The sequence below is a fragment of the Bidens hawaiensis genome, unplaced genomic scaffold (assembly GCF_021521415.1).
Source record: "Bidens hawaiensis isolate Kalapana, Puna unplaced genomic scaffold, B.hawaiensis_p1.1 tig00002186_1, whole genome shotgun sequence".
NCBI lineage: Eukaryota > Viridiplantae > Streptophyta > Magnoliopsida > Asterales > Asteraceae > Bidens > Bidens hawaiensis.
Window position 1 is genome coordinate 3,068,217 of NW_027491117.1, and position 15,710 is coordinate 3,083,926.

Genomic DNA, 15,710 nt, shown 5'->3' on the forward strand with positions numbered 1-15,710 from the left:
TTTTGTTTGTCTATGGTTGTGACAGAGGGGAATCGGTGTTGTTCTCCGCCATTTGTGCTTCGATTACGACCGTTGCCGGGTTCCAGGCGGAGACCGACGACTTTTGGTTGTATATGGATGTGGCAGAGGTTAATCTCGATTGACAGCTCCAGTATCTTCATCATCGGCAATGGATGATGATAGGAAGTCGTCATCGGCCGTTGTCTTTGTGTTTCAAGTAGGTTTCTATGTTCTCAGATTGCATATATTTGAAGACAATTTTTTTCATATCCTTTGAAGTTCCTTACTTTCTGCTAATTAGATTTTTTATTTTTGTTATATGTTCTTCGATTGTCCTAATGTGGATCTGATTTGGCTTTTTTTTTTTCTTTTATGTTTGTAATTGGAATTATTACACATTTGAGACTAATTAGGCTTTACATTATTGAGTGCCACTTGACATATGATAGGAGGCTTCAAATTGTTAAAACTGATGTTGTTCAATACGAAAATATGATTTTGGCTCATAAAGTGAAATTTATTTGTTTTATAGAGGTTTAAGTTCTTTATTTATACGGTTCACATAATGTGGTTATGATTGTGTTCTTTTTGAAGCCTGTGTTGCTATATTTATTTCCTTTTGTTGGTTATAGATGATTCACTACAATATTTTTAACTATTTGTTTTTTTTCTAGATTGTGGCTAGCATGATTCTGTTGTTAATGTATACATTAATCATGAAAAGAGGTTTGCTTTTGTGGATATAAGATCGGTTGAGGATCCGTAGCCTATGGTGCATTGATGAGGTTAAGAGTCGACGGTGGTGTTGTGCTAATGGAGGAGTCGTTGACCCGTTTGCTTAAATGGATTAACATGCAAAGGTATGATTCTTTGAGATAATATAACGAGAATCAAATATTCTTTATTGTCAATAGGATTTCATGAATCTAATCATTCACATTGGCTTAAGTTTCTTTATACTCTTGATTGTAATGCTAAATGGTTTGATGTTAACAGTTGCAACATTGAGGTACCTGTTACAAAAGGCTTGATGTAGCTTCATTTGCAAAGGTAATTTCATTTCGTTTATTATAATAGCTTATAATTGAATTTCATAACCTCTTGGTTTCTGAACTAATTGCAGTTGTTGTGTCATAGCGGCAAATGATAGGGTTTGTAGCTGGCGGTGCTGAAGCGTATTGGGTGGTTTCGGTTTTGTATACAAGGTCATCATCATCATCGTACTCAGTATATCCCACCAATAGCAATGCTATGGTAGGGTCTGAGGAGGGTAAGATGTAGACAGCCTTACCTCTATCCCATAGGGATAGAGAGGCTGCTTCCGGTGAGACCCCCGGCTCGATAGTAGTTTTGCATCAAGCCTTGGACATAAGGCACATAGCACTCAATCATCGGGACACCGGCTGATTGGTGCATGTGCCCTTGTCTTTCGGCTATCAACGCCACCACATGATGCCTGATTAACCTTCCGCCACTTTTAACGTTATTTTCACGAGAGTAGTAAAATAACGTCAAAATTAGTGCAATTTTACTTTTGCCCACCCGAGGGTTCACACATATATACATTATATGCGCGCACCGCAAGCAGGGCTCAATGTTACAAGGTCTCGAATGTTAATCAAGGACCCGAATGTTAATCAAGGACCCGTTTTGTGTAACCTTGGAAGGACTTAGTTTCTTTGGCTACGGTTTCACACCCCCCGCAACGCGGGGAGTCGAAATACTAGTTGTCTTTAAATCGTAAGGAATACTATCAAAAAATCAACTCGATGCAACTTACCAAATGAGGCATGAGGAAGTCTTTTACGCCACACCTCTACATCAGTCTTTGACATCATGGCTCTACTCTCCCTTACCACCATGCGCATCTGATAAAGTCCATCCACATACTAACCTACTAACCATAATATTATTTAGTTGGCCAATTATTATCTTTAAGTATGTGTTTAGTTACCTTTTCTCAAAGTATGGAGGTTTAGAGAGTTAGTCGGCTATTTGAAGATAGAAGATCCTTTAAAAGACTTATTCGATCCGAACCATAGACTGTCACCCGAAAATTGCAGTTGAATATTTGCTAAACGTGGCAGCTTACATGGCACAATTTCTTTATTACTTAATCGATTCGTTGGATTGTTTCATGCAAGACTTGCCCATCGTTGAAGACCATGCGCACAAGCTGCAACATGCAGCTGAGCCCAAAGCAACAGCTTCTCCTAGACGGCTAGACCGGTCCAAATCAGCCCACTAAAAAAATTATCCTCAAATAAAAACTTAAACAAGTTAAACAAAATGCTAAGCACTAATATAAAATTGAAATCAAGATGTTAATTTTTACATTAACACAATTTAGGTTTGCCTTGTTTGAGTTCTTTTTCCCATCACGGCATCAGGTTAACCATTTACCTCACGCCACTTCCTTTTAAAGGGGTGGGTTGCTTCATAGGTTGGATGATAAAAATAATGACGGTTTCTTTTTCAACCACGACAATTGATCAGCTTATAAGTTGCAGGATGGTAATGTCATGCAATATCACGCTTTCATGAACATGATTTTATTAGTTTCAATTCCCTCATGGCATATACAAACTTGGAACGATGGAATATTATTCTACACGGATTAGGGTCGGGCTCGGGTTCATTCAACATCTTTTAGACTTAAATCACATTCTAAAATCGGAGTCAATTTTTCTTTGTAAAAATATGTATATTCATATATTAGAATAATAACACGTGAGAATATGATAACTCGTGGATCGATTTTGAATACGGTCTTTAAGTGGCACACAATCAAACATGTATTAGAGTTGTAGTGAGTTTACATTCTTTGCTTTACATTCTTTAAGTTTACAATCAAACGAAGTTAAAGCCTAAAAATATAGGTGGATTTCCTATTTGTGAAATTGTGATTTAATGATGATTGACATTCTACTAATTATTTTCCTTAAATTGGCCACTGTCAACGCAACTAACATATGAAGAAAGAAGTTTATAAATCCTTAAAAATATAAAGTTGCCATTTTTTAGTACCACTAAACTTATTTAGCTAAAAAAATTATAAATATTACACTTTTAGGGTGCTTTCATACAATCCTCTAGTTTCTAACTACCAGTTATGGAAAACTACCACAAGTTTGTTATGATCATACTGTCTTACGGCATTATGTTACCAACATGGGTAGTTGGAAAACAACAAGTACCATGTTACTTTATTTTCGGAGACTCGTTGGTTGATAACGGTAACAATAACCATCTGGTTACCTTTGCCAAAGCAACTTACCTTCCTCACGGCATTGATTTCAAATCTGGACCAACAGGAAGATTTTGCAACGGCCGAAACTTCGCTGATTTCACCGGTCTCTCTATTTTTAATTATTGACCACACCATAATTAATTTGTTAGGATGTGAAACTCAAACGAACGTGATATATAATACTGTCACTTATATTATAGCTTTTCATTTGCAGCTGAACTTTTAGGATTTACAAGACACATTCCTCCTTTCGCTTCTTCGAACCGTTCGGAAATACTGCTTGGACTAAATTACGCATCAGCGGCAGCAGGAATTCGAAGCGAAACAGGCCGCCATCTGGTGATTAGGATACTAAATCATATATCTACTTTTATACATATTTGTTTAAATACATGAAATTTCATAATGTTTGCAGGGTGACCGGATAACCTTCGATGAGCAACTGGTGAATCATGAAATGACAATTTCCGGTATCAGTTATATTCTAGGAGGATTTGATTTGGCATCTACGTACCTACAGAAGTGTTTCTATCATGTAGGATTCGGCAGTAACGATTACCTTAACAACTATTTCATATCTTCAGTGTATGAGACCAGCACCACGTTTACAGTTGAGGAATTCACCGAAGCCCTTATTAACCAATATCGTAGCCAGATTCTGGTGAGTTCGTTCGCTAATGCTCGTTTGTGTAGTAGTGTCTGAAATCTAATTACTCTTGTCTATGCTACATCATAGAAATTGCACACCTATGGAGCAAGGAAGGTAGCATTACACGGTTTGGGTCCTATCGGTTGCACCCCATATGAGTTATCGCGTCATTCCACGAATGACACCTGTGTAGAGTACATCAATACCGCGGTTCAACTATTTAATCACCAACTCAATTTACTCGTTGATGAGCTAAACAACGACACAAGCCTACAAGATGCAAAGTTCATCTATTTAAACTTCTACGATATGAGCATGGAAGTTATTCAACAACCATCAGCATTCGGTACACGCTATCATCCATACTTGTTATTAATAGTTATCATACTCTTTAGATTTGGGGAGAAAATTTTTCTACCCAATACTAATTAACTTGGTATCACTAGGCCAAAGGTCCTCAATACATTTATTTCACAATGCGACCTTATTATATCCAATTGTGGAAATAAATTCACTGTTTATAAATTAAATCTGACTCATTTTATTTTTTTTGGCATTTGCGTAGGATTTAGGGTGGTGAATCGCGCTTGTTGTGGAATGGGGTTGAACAACGGTGCTGTTACATGTCTACCATTCGAAGTTCCATGTCCAGACAGGAACAAATATTTCTTTTGGGATGCATATCATGGTACAGAGGCTGCAAACAAGATAGCCTCAGCAAGAACCTATATTGCACTTAATCAATCGGATGTTTATCCTTTTGATATTTATCACTTGGTTCAGCTCTAGTCATGATTTTCGCAATAACTTATTTACAATGATTAATGACAGCATAGAAATTTTGATATCTAATTACATTATATATTAAAACTGTGATTCGAGAGTTTGTGTCGACTTTCATTTGCTTACTATAGATACATATATGGATTTGAAGGTAAACCAAACAAATGTCTTAAATTGATGATGATGATGATGATGATAATTTGGTTAAAACTGTGATCTATATGGTGTTGGTGGGATGCCGCGTGTTTGATTCCACTGGTTTTGTTTTTTGTTTTTTTCTTTTTTCCTTTTTGGCGAGTTTGCATACTATACAATTTCGGTTCCGTAAATCTAATTATTAAGTTAAATCACTCGTAATTCGTAAAGTTTAATATTAACTTTATTTCTTAAATAAGTTATTAATAATAATTAACTTTTATATGTCATAAATGTTTCAGCATTAGTTTTATATATGTTGGTGTTTTAAACATTTTATATTTTATTACTAAATAGTGTTTTCCCGGCGCGTTGCGCCAGGCAAGTCGGTAAAACACAATGTTGTCAGTCCCGAGCGTTGAGGCGTTAATTTTACGTGAATTCGATCAGTTTCGGTTACGTGTGTTATGATACCAAAACTAAAACAAAAGGGTGGTGTCGGTTGGTAAAACTTAGACGTTGGTAAAACCCGAGCGTTGTCAATCCCGAACATTGAGGCGATGAGTCTAGGCAAATCCGGTCGGTTTCTGTCACGTTCGTTATGGTACCAGAACTAAAACAAAAAAAATAAATAGAAAATTGGCATTCAAGCGATTTTCGTTGCGCTCGTTACGATACAAAAACTAAAACAAAAGGTGGTGAGTCTACAAGAATTCGATTGGTTTCCATCACACTCGTTACGCTACTAGAACTAAAACAAAACAAAATTGACATTCGATCGGTTTTTTTATAGCACAAAAAAACAAAATGCCTCTTGACCAATATGGTGCCGCCAAGTGGCCCAATGGGCACTTAGCGGCACCAAAGTTTGCAATTATATTATATAATAACTAGTGTTGTGTCAGGCGCGTTGCGCCGGGACAGTTGGTAAAATCCAAGCGTTGTGGGTCCCGGGCTTTGAGCCGGTAACTGGACATGAATTTTGTCGCTTTCGGTTACATTTGTTGCGTTACAGAGCTAAAATAGGGGAAATTTTAAACATGGAGTAAATCCATGGGGTGGCGTCGGTTAGTAAAACTTGAGCGTTAGGGAAAGCCAAACGTTGTCGGTCCCGGACGTTTAGGCTGTAAGTCTATGCGAATTCTCTCAGCTTCTGTCACGTTTGTTAAAATATCGGAATTAAACAAAATTATTCTGAACGTTAAAGGGAAAAAGAGCCTAGAAACCCACCTAAAAATGACAAAAAATATTGTTTAGAGACCCACCTAAAAATTACATAAAAAAATTGCTAATGTTTACACCTCCAAAGCCTCAAACCTGCATTGCAAATGGTAACAGCACAACCATGTAATGACGTAACCATCCGGACACCAGAAGAGATTTGATTGCGGCAAAACCATGATAATGCATACATAAGCTAACCTAATAAAAACCTTTTTGTGACACCAACTTCTTTAATTATACTAATTAATTATTAAATTATTTCTAAAATACAAAATTTTAATAATAATATTCTTGAAATGTTAGATTAGATAAGTTACGCACATCGATTGTTACTTAATGAACTAAACCGATACCGACTAACACATGGCCACATTCCCATTACAACATGTAGGTTTAAAGCACGTACCTAGTTAACTAAGGTGTTGTTTGTTTTTTGAAGACAAAAACTGTCTGCAATTTGACGGGTGGGTGGTGGTGATGGGTGGTGGTGGCGGACGGTGGGTGGTGGTAGTGGACGATGGTTGTAGCCGACGGGTGGGTGGTGGTGGTGATGGATGGTGGTGGCGGACGGTGGATGGTGGTAGTGGATGATGGTTGTGGCCGACGGGTGGATGGTGGTGGTGGGTGGTGGTAGTGGACGATGGGTGGTGGCGATAATGGACGGTGGTGGTGGCGGACGGTGGGTGGTGGTGGAAGGTGGTGGTGGAAGGTGGTGGTGGGTGGTGGTGGTGGACGGTGGGTGGTGGTGGACGGTGGTAGTGGTGGCGGCGCATGATGGGTGGTGGTGTTGGACATTAGGTGTTGGTAGGATGTTAATAAGTGTGAAGACGTGTGATGAAGTTAAACAATAGCTTATTTTTTAAGATCATAAAAGCAGTTTGTAGATCTTACTTAAAAAAAAAACAAACAGTCTTCAGAAGTTTATGTCTGCGCGCCCGCAAACATAAGCCTCCTGCAGATGTTTTAAACAAAAATAAACACCACCTAAGTATAACTGTAATGATAATTATCCCAATGTCCTTGCTAACTTTTGCACTCATAAAAACAATTAGTTTAATGTTGGTTCAATTTATTTATTTTATATCAAGTTAGGAAGTCGTGTGTTATAAGCATCGAATAATGAAATATTAATTAGTTAGTATTGAAATTTTGATAACTCGTGACAGTTAATAATTATTTATTAGGGTAAATTATAGATTATATCATTTATAAATTTTTGAGGAATTTTGCAGCTTTCTATCATTATCAGTAATTAATTTTTTCTTATTATATTTTATGGGCGTGAAATGGCCAAATTACTCTTAATTAAAATATTTGTAAAAACAAAAACAAGAATCAAAGTATTTTTCTTTTACAACAAAATTTCATTCGTACGTTGCATTTACAAGGATTGGAACACATAACTTCATATTTATAAGTATACCACGCCAACTTACCCCATCCCCTTTCTTATTAATCGCAGCATCTCCAAACCATCATCATCATCACTGTCATGGGCCGATCTACGTATATGGGTGCGGGTTCATGGTAACCTACAGAGTTCCGGATTTTATAAAGAACGCCTATATGATATATGAAAGTGAACTCATATATAAATTATGAGTGAATCAGAAGGTAAATTAGAGCCCTGGTCTAATGGTAACCCATTGAGTTTCGGATTTTGTTTGTTTTTTCTTTTTCTTTTTTTTTTTGCTAATAATCTGATTTTCCTATCTGTAATTGTACCATCTGGTCATTATAGATTAATGTTAGTGATATTTAGTTGTTCATGTTCGACTCTACAGTTTAGTTACCGTTGTGACCGAATAATATTTTGTATTAAAATAGTCAGTTTTAACCCTATATATGTGTTAGCTTATGTACGTTCGATTAACAGTATAAACGAACGGTCCGCGAATGCAGACGAACTAACATAACTGAATATAGATGAACAAACATAAACAGACATTACTGAGTAAAACAAATTACACGTAGACGAGAACATCAATTACTTTTTTACTTACTTATGTGCTTCTATATAAATTCTGAATATCATCAAATTCATAATTATTTAATGTGTACGGCTTTAATATGACAAATATGAACATAAAAGAGTATGTAGTTTAATTATGATAGTCAAAAGATTTCGATTTTAATTACAAATTAGACAAGAAATACTTGCTTTTTTGTTAGCAAATGGCAACACGACGCAACTACACAAAAATGTATTAATAAAGGTTCGTTTTCAGGATCAGAAAGATAAATTCGAAAACGACGTTTGACTTATATAGAGTTAACCAAAAGTGCCATATTTCTGCTCATTAGTATTATTATTACCTCAGGCACTCGGCTCTTTATGGCGGCTTACAGGCATTGAATCACCCTTTGTCTCTCCGCTCTGAATTCACAAGGAAACCATCGATATGTCTTGTACAATATGTAACACCCTAGCTTTAAGCGGAATACGACCGGGTGTAACGTACAGATCATTCATAAGCTCGTAACGCTATTAAAGCGACATTAATTATATTTAATTCATTTCATATCATCAAAAATACACACATCGTTCATAAATAAAAGAAAACAATAACACTTCATCGAAAAAGTAAAGAAGTATTTTATTTCAAATATCCTAAGGCAATAAACACGTTGCAAGCAAGTTCACGTATAAGTTTTTGCGTTGAAAATAATATATTTTGTCAACAATTAATTTGGTGAGTTTTCATAAGTTTTTGCGTATACATATATATAAAACTCGCGATTTCAACGATCGTCATGCAATAAATATTTAAGAGTAAAGTAAATGAAATCAAATAGTGTCGTCCTCCAATTCATTTAGCCGAAGCCGTTGAAGTCGGGGAAATGAGAACCACCTTACGAAAACAACCGGAGTCGTACCGTTAGACGGCACGGGTACGTCCCGTCGGACCCTCCCACTATGTTTATGCGTTTGCGTTTGCGTAACTTCCACCATAAAAACAATAAACACGTTGCAAGCAAGTTCACGTATAATCATAAACAATATGCACGAATAATATTAACATGTACGATATGAGTGAATCGGTTTGTAAACAATCACATAACTAACGAAAGAAAAACTTGTGACGTACTACAGCCAAAATATTATAAAACGTTAAAATGGGGTTATGAAGAACTCACTTGGAATGAGGAATACGGTAATGAGAAGACGGTAAGGATTAGAGTAAGCTAGTTGGCCCCGCAATAATTCCCGACAATTTTTCCGAATTATTAAGGCATAAATAAAATAAATACTTAAATTAAGGTGACGAGAAATATACAAAGGGATGGGTTTATAGCGGGTTTGGGGTTTATGTAGTTCATAGAGTGTTGATAAATATGTAATTGAATTTTATTAATTTTAATCGTTAAAAACTAATTAAAAAGTCATATTTGGTTATTAAAGAAAAGCCTTTATAAAATATGTATTCCGACATATGAAAACGCTTTATGAAATCTAAAATAGTTATTAACGGGGTTCAATTTAGTTAATCAAAGAAAGATAGATAAGAACACATTTATTATTGTTATGGTTATTGTTATTATTATTATTATTATTATTATATTTTTACAAATATAGATATATGTAAATGATTATGTATTTTTATGTATATAAATACATACATACATACATATATATATATATATATATATATGAAAAATTATTTTAGAAATTTGTTAGGGTTCGGTTCGTTTAAACGAGTGTAGACAATATAGGGTTTTTATATAATTTAGTTAATAATTTTTAATTAAAACAAGAAAATAAATTAACTAACAAAAAAAATATAATAAAACCGGACCAGGGGGAGGTTCGAACCTGCGGCCCTGGCCGGGTTTAGCTTGGCCCCCCGAGTGCGCTAGCCAACTGGTCTAGTGGCTATCTTGGTTATATTACGGAAATGAAATTATATAAACAGAAATCCTAATAATTCCCTAATTCATATAAACCCTAATTTGATATTATCCCAATTGAAGGTCTTGTACCCTCTGTCAATTAAAATTAACAGAGGGGTTTTAACAATCGTTAAAAACCGACCCTAACTCATATAATAATTACCTGTTTTGGATACTAATTGATAAAGAAAAAGAACTATGGTTGGCAGCCGGAGTAAGAGCACGGAAACGATTCTGGAATGTTTGTTACTTGCAATTGCCTTAGGGATTAAAGTCGCAGTGTGCTAGGGAGTGCGAGGGACAAGTTAATTGCATTATAACCGAGTATTTATAAGCTAACAAGTTCAATTTCATTCTGCGGATCGAGTTAAAGAATTTGATTATAATTGATTCGGTTAGTTGGCAATTACTCGTTATTTCCATAAGGGTGACTGGCGTGGAGGTTAAGGATCCATAATTCCTGATTTTGCGGGTCAAAAGAAGCAAAAATATGGAAGTGGGGTGGGGTGTCGTCGGTGGTAACGAGGAAGAGAAGAGAAGGGGGGGGGGTATTTTGTTATTTTGCACTATGGTCCCTTGGGTTTGGTTGTTGGTTAGATGAAGTAAAATCTTTGTTGTAAGAGGTTAAATTCGCATATAACTAATACTTTGAAGGCATCAAATGACAATACGAGTGAAAGACAAAACAATAAAAATAAATTCGACGATTCGTATTAATTATGAAAATCCGATTACAAACGGATAATAAAAGAAATACAAATATATATATATATATATATATATACATATATATATATACACATATATATACATATATATACACACATATATATATATACATACATATATATATATATATATATATATGATTAGGTTCATTTCAGAAGTGTTTCTTATTGTGAGAAGCGCGAGAAGAAATTGTAACCAATCACATAATTTATTTTTATATTTTTATTATTTAATGCAAGGGTATATTAGTGAAACATAAAGTATTTTATTTTGTAACTTATACTCATTAATGGTTTAATAATTAATGATAAGTTACTAGCAAATGGTAGGTTATATTATTATTGATTTTTATTTCATATAAAATTTGAACCATTGTAATCTATTTGATTTAAAATCATTTTATTCTGTAAATGACTAATTAATGTTATTATTATTATTATTATTATTATTTTATAAGTAATGTAGATGTAGCTACGTAATGTGTTGTAAGCGAACTTTAAAATGTTGTGTAGTTATAATTAGTGTAGTGTGATGTAGACATATCTAATGTAGTGTATGCACACTTTTAATGTTGTGTAGTCATAATTAATGTAGCGTTGACATATCTAATGTAGTGTAGACAAAACTAATTTTGTGTAGGTAAACTAATATCCTACAAATCATAAAACATATTCTACACATTAAGCAACACATCTTACACGTCATACAACATATCTTACAGATAAACCTATTTACATCTTATTTACAGTTTATCAACAAACATATCTACATCTTTTTTTATTTTATATTTAATTTCAAACTTTTTATATAAATTATACATGCACACTTCAAAATACCACCTACACAATACATAAATGAACCAACACACGATAAAAAATTACACATACACAATTCAAAGTATCACCTACACAATACATATATGAACCTACACATTACTTAAATGAACCTACACGTGATAAAAGATACATATACATAATTCAAAAAAACCACATATACAGTACATATACGAACCTACAAAGTCCATAAATGTGCCTACACACGATAAAAATTAGAACTACACTATTCAAAATACCACCTACATGGTACATATATGAGCTTACATATTACGTAAATGAACCTACACGATAAAAATTATACTTACACAATTCAAAATACCACAAATACAATAAATGTATGAACCTACATAGTGCATAAATGAACCTACACACGAAAAAAAATACACATACACAATTTGAAATACCACATACACTAACAAAATAAATAATGTAACTTTTAACATAATCATTTTTAAATTATGAATTTAATTAGTAAATTAATTAACTGTGAAACTAATTAATTCCTAAATAATGTAACTTTAACATATTGTTGGTCAACGTTTTTTTATGAACATTGAAGAACGTGTTAGCTTGTATAAACTAGAAAACGTATAGTGAAACCCACAATTTTATTTGGTAATAAAAAGTTTTGGTAATATAGATTATATGATTTTTTTTGCTGGTTGTGATAAATTTCTTCTTGCAAGCTTAAATTATTAGAATATTTTATTTGAGAGATGATGTAGTTAAAATTTAGGAATGTAATAATGAAATGTAAGTTACAAATGTGGCTTCTACAAAACAAAATACCAACATACCTTTTTTGTTTGAAACTCCATTAATTTCTATTAAGATGTTGAAACTCATAATTACACTATTACCAATTTGATTGTAGACCATAGATCAATCATCATCAATGGTTATGATTAACTTCTCGCACTTCTTGCTATAAAATCACTTCTCGTAAGATCCATCCCCTATATATATATATATATATATATATATATATATATATATATATATAAGACGAATGACACAGCATTCCCAACTTTTAGGAAATTTCGTCCCGAAATTAGGAACTAACATTCGTAGCAAAAAGATGTGGATACTTAGTCTTCATTTGGTCTTCACGCTCCGAAGTGAATTCTGCACTGCGCTTAGATTCCCAACGAACCTTGACCAAAGGGATTTGGCTACGCTTAGTCTTCTTATCCATTCGATCCATTATTTCCACCGGGGTCTCAATGAAGTGCATTGTCTTATCGATACGCACTTCGTCAAGAGGAATATGAGGGTTCTCATCAGCTAAACACTTTCGAAGGTTTGAAACATGAAACACCGGATGAATGCCTTGGAGTTCTTGCGGAAGCTGAAGGCGATAGGCTATGTCTTCGATTCGTTCAAGAATCTTAAATGCACCAACAAAACGGGGTGCTAGTTTACCCTTCATACCGAAACGGACAACTCCTTTCCGAGGTGAAACCTTGAGAAGGACAAGGTCAACAACTTCAAATTCCAAGGCCCGTCGTCACTTATCAGCGTAAGACTTTTGAGACTTCTAGCAGCGAGCAGGTTGTTACGGATTTGAGATATTTTGTCGGTGGTCTCTTGTACCATTTCGGGTCCGGTGAGCTGGGATTCACCGATCTCGTTCCAACCAATAGGAGAACGACATTTGCGGCCGTAGAGTGCTTCAAATGGAGCCATTTTGATGCTTGAGTGGTAACTATTGTTGTATGAAAACTCAATCAACGGAAGATGAGTGTCCCAATTACCACCAAAATCAAGTACACAAGTTCTTAGCAAATCCTCAAGGGTTTGATGTAACAACTCGGGTTTTCCACTTATGAATTTATATCTGTTACCCGACTCGTTTTATGTTCGAGAAATTTTAACAATGAAAAGTATCGCGTTTATCGAGTAATGATTATACAATTTATATTTGTTTATTATATTTATTTAATATATATTTAACTTTGGAAAATATACATTTTTAACCCAAAGCTAAACTAAAATTCTTTGTTGTTTCCATCTCAAATCTCCAGGGACTAAACTGCAAGCTTTACATATTATTTAATCTTTTGGTCCCTGATCCAAAAACCCGTGATCCATACCCGTTTAACCATACCAGTGACCCGTTTAGCTAACTTGTGCCACAATTGTCGTTCTAAAATGGGAATTGAATCGTGTTTGTGATTGTTCTTACCATATTCGGCCTAACCGACGGCAGTAATTAGGAAACAAGATCAAAGATAACGTGTATTGATATATTTGATAAACCGACTTGACCTAAAATCAAAGATAACGTGTATTATAATTTAGGATTGATTATAATTAAATTACTCGCGTTTGCACAATGCTATAACCAGCGCCAACTGAAGCCCCATGGTTAATTGGATTAATATCGTTTGGTGATACCCTATTCGTCGCCATCTTTGCCGGCCCTGTTAACTCGCAATTGATCTGTGTTTAATCAACGATTTAGGTAATAAATTATATGTTGAAATTCGTCTCAGTATGCTTCACATTAATTCAACGAACACTTAACGGATTTATCAATTTCATAATCTAGGGTTTATGATCAAATTTGGTTTTTATTAGTTCTGTATATAATAATCCGTTTACGAATCTTAACCAACTGACACCCTAGCATAGTTGGCTAGGGTGTGTATGTTAAACTTTGAGTCGGCCACTGGCGCAGGTTCGAGTCCTGGCCAACCGAATTTTTTTGGTCATTTTTATTTCTTATTGTTTTAACTTGTTTTAATTGTTTATAATATATTATAATTAATATGAAATATTAAATAAACAATATTTTATTTAACCGACATCATAAGGTTAAACGCTTCGTGTCAATTAATTTCATTACAAGTTTTCACACACATATATATATATATACATATGTATTATTCTTTTTACACAAAACTATAATAAATGTATTAAACGTGTTAGACGCATTACTTATATTTTTATGATAATTATATAAATTGGGTTTCGTTAAGGATTCTAACATATAAATTTTACGATAATTATATATTTAAATGCTTATTATTATAGTATATCTCAACTCATAATTATTTAAATTAATTATTCGTAAACCCGATTTTTATGACGAACAATGATTCTTATAATTGAATAATAACAATAATCCTTAGGGAGCAATCGTTCAATCCATAACGTACCCAATCACAAATATAACTCAAATCATATCGAAATTCTAAATTCGTTATACGTATTATATCATTTATAATTCACTCATAATATTATTTAATTAGGATTCTTGTCGTTAATTCTCGAAGAGTGTGATTATCGCTTTCTTGTCGTAATCATTCATGTTTGGCTTATTTGATCAAGTGAGTTTATCATTTCCCTTTTTATACACTGTTTTCAAACGTTTTGGGGACATATGCGTATCTATCCGTATTTCATACTATATATATTTAAACAAATGCATACGTGTAATTGTGAGTGACTTAATCAAACCTACGTGCTACTTTCTTACTTGTGTTACTATTCATTCATTCGTATGTTAGGATTATGTTGATACATGTTTTGTATGTCTCGATCTTTATCAGGACTTTAATGTAATCGGTTAAAAGTATAGGGGTTATAATGTAAATATGGTAAAACATGCCATTCGCTCTAATGTAAGTTACATTCGTTACACTGTAACGAATGTAACACATTCGTATTAAATGTAAGCTCATTCGTTAACCTTGATGAACGAATGAGATAACAAATGAGGGCTATTCGTTATGGTTTAATTGTATTAACGAATGAAGTATTCATTTGTTTATGTTAATGTAACGAATGACACATTCGTTAGTGTTAACTTAACGAATCTAGTCATCCCCTATATATACCCTGTAAATTATCATTAATGTAACAGTTCTAATTATTCCGATTTTCCTCTCGTTACTCTGTCCATTTGTCCTCTCAACCCACATACTACACACACTAAAGTAATCCAAGCCTAATCGTATTCATACTTAACAAGATCATCGTTGTAATCACAAGATCCAGATCCGATTATGTTCTCTCAAGTGGTATCAGAGCTAGTGATCTGATCTTTGATGCTAATCGTTGTTTAACGTGTATAATTCATCATGAATTTGATTAGTTTTATGATGAATTGATAGTGTTTGAGGTTTAATTGATTCAGATAAAACAGAGATTCATGGTTTTCTGATAATAAGACTGTTCTAATAGTATTGGACCATTATTAAGGTACGAG

The 15,710-nt window shown here is 34.0% G+C and overlaps 2 protein-coding genes across 2 annotated transcripts; one reads left to right on the plus strand and one right to left on the minus strand.

Moving 5' to 3' along the window:
• Nucleotides 1-2,997: 2,997 nt before the first annotated feature.
• Nucleotides 2,998-4,688, plus strand: LOC143610179 (GDSL esterase/lipase At1g29670-like). The gene is made up of 5 exons (XM_077084730.1): nucleotides 2,998-3,353; nucleotides 3,465-3,589; nucleotides 3,666-3,911; nucleotides 3,987-4,245; nucleotides 4,465-4,688. Exons 1-5 carry the CDS (start codon nucleotides 3,113-3,115, stop codon nucleotides 4,686-4,688), a joined length of 1,095 nt encoding a protein of 364 aa, XP_076940845.1. The 5' UTR covers nucleotides 2,998-3,112.
• Nucleotides 4,689-12,548: 7,860 nt separating this feature from the next.
• On the minus strand, nucleotides 12,549-13,183 carry LOC143610337 (uncharacterized). The gene is made up of 2 exons (XM_077084842.1): nucleotides 12,929-13,183; nucleotides 12,549-12,884 (listed from the first exon to the last, which is right to left on the minus strand). The coding sequence occupies exons 1-2, from the start codon at nucleotides 13,181-13,183 to the stop codon at nucleotides 12,549-12,551; spliced, it is 591 nt and encodes a 196-aa protein (XP_076940957.1).
• Between the last annotated feature and the right edge of the window lie 2,527 nt (nucleotides 13,184-15,710).

Excerpts from the sequence above, each read along its gene's own strand:
- LOC143610179 (XM_077084730.1), top strand. The coding sequence starts at position 3,113 with ATGGAAAACTACCACAAGTTTGTTATGATCATACTGTCTTACGGCATT. Across the intron at positions 3,354-3,464 it reads AAACTTCGCTGATTTCACCG|CTGAACTTTTAGGATTTACA; the intron begins GTCTCTCTATTT and ends TTTCATTTGCAG. Across the intron at positions 4,246-4,464 it reads TCAACAACCATCAGCATTCG|GATTTAGGGTGGTGAATCGC; the intron begins GTACACGCTATC and ends GCATTTGCGTAG.
- LOC143610337 (XM_077084842.1), bottom strand. The coding sequence starts at position 13,183 with ATGGCTCCATTTGAAGCACTCTACGGCCGCAAATGTCGTTCTCCTATT. Across the intron at positions 12,885-12,928 it reads GAAAGGAGTTGTCCGTTTCG|ATTCTTGAACGAATCGAAGA; the intron begins GTATGAAGGGTA and ends GGTGCATTTAAG.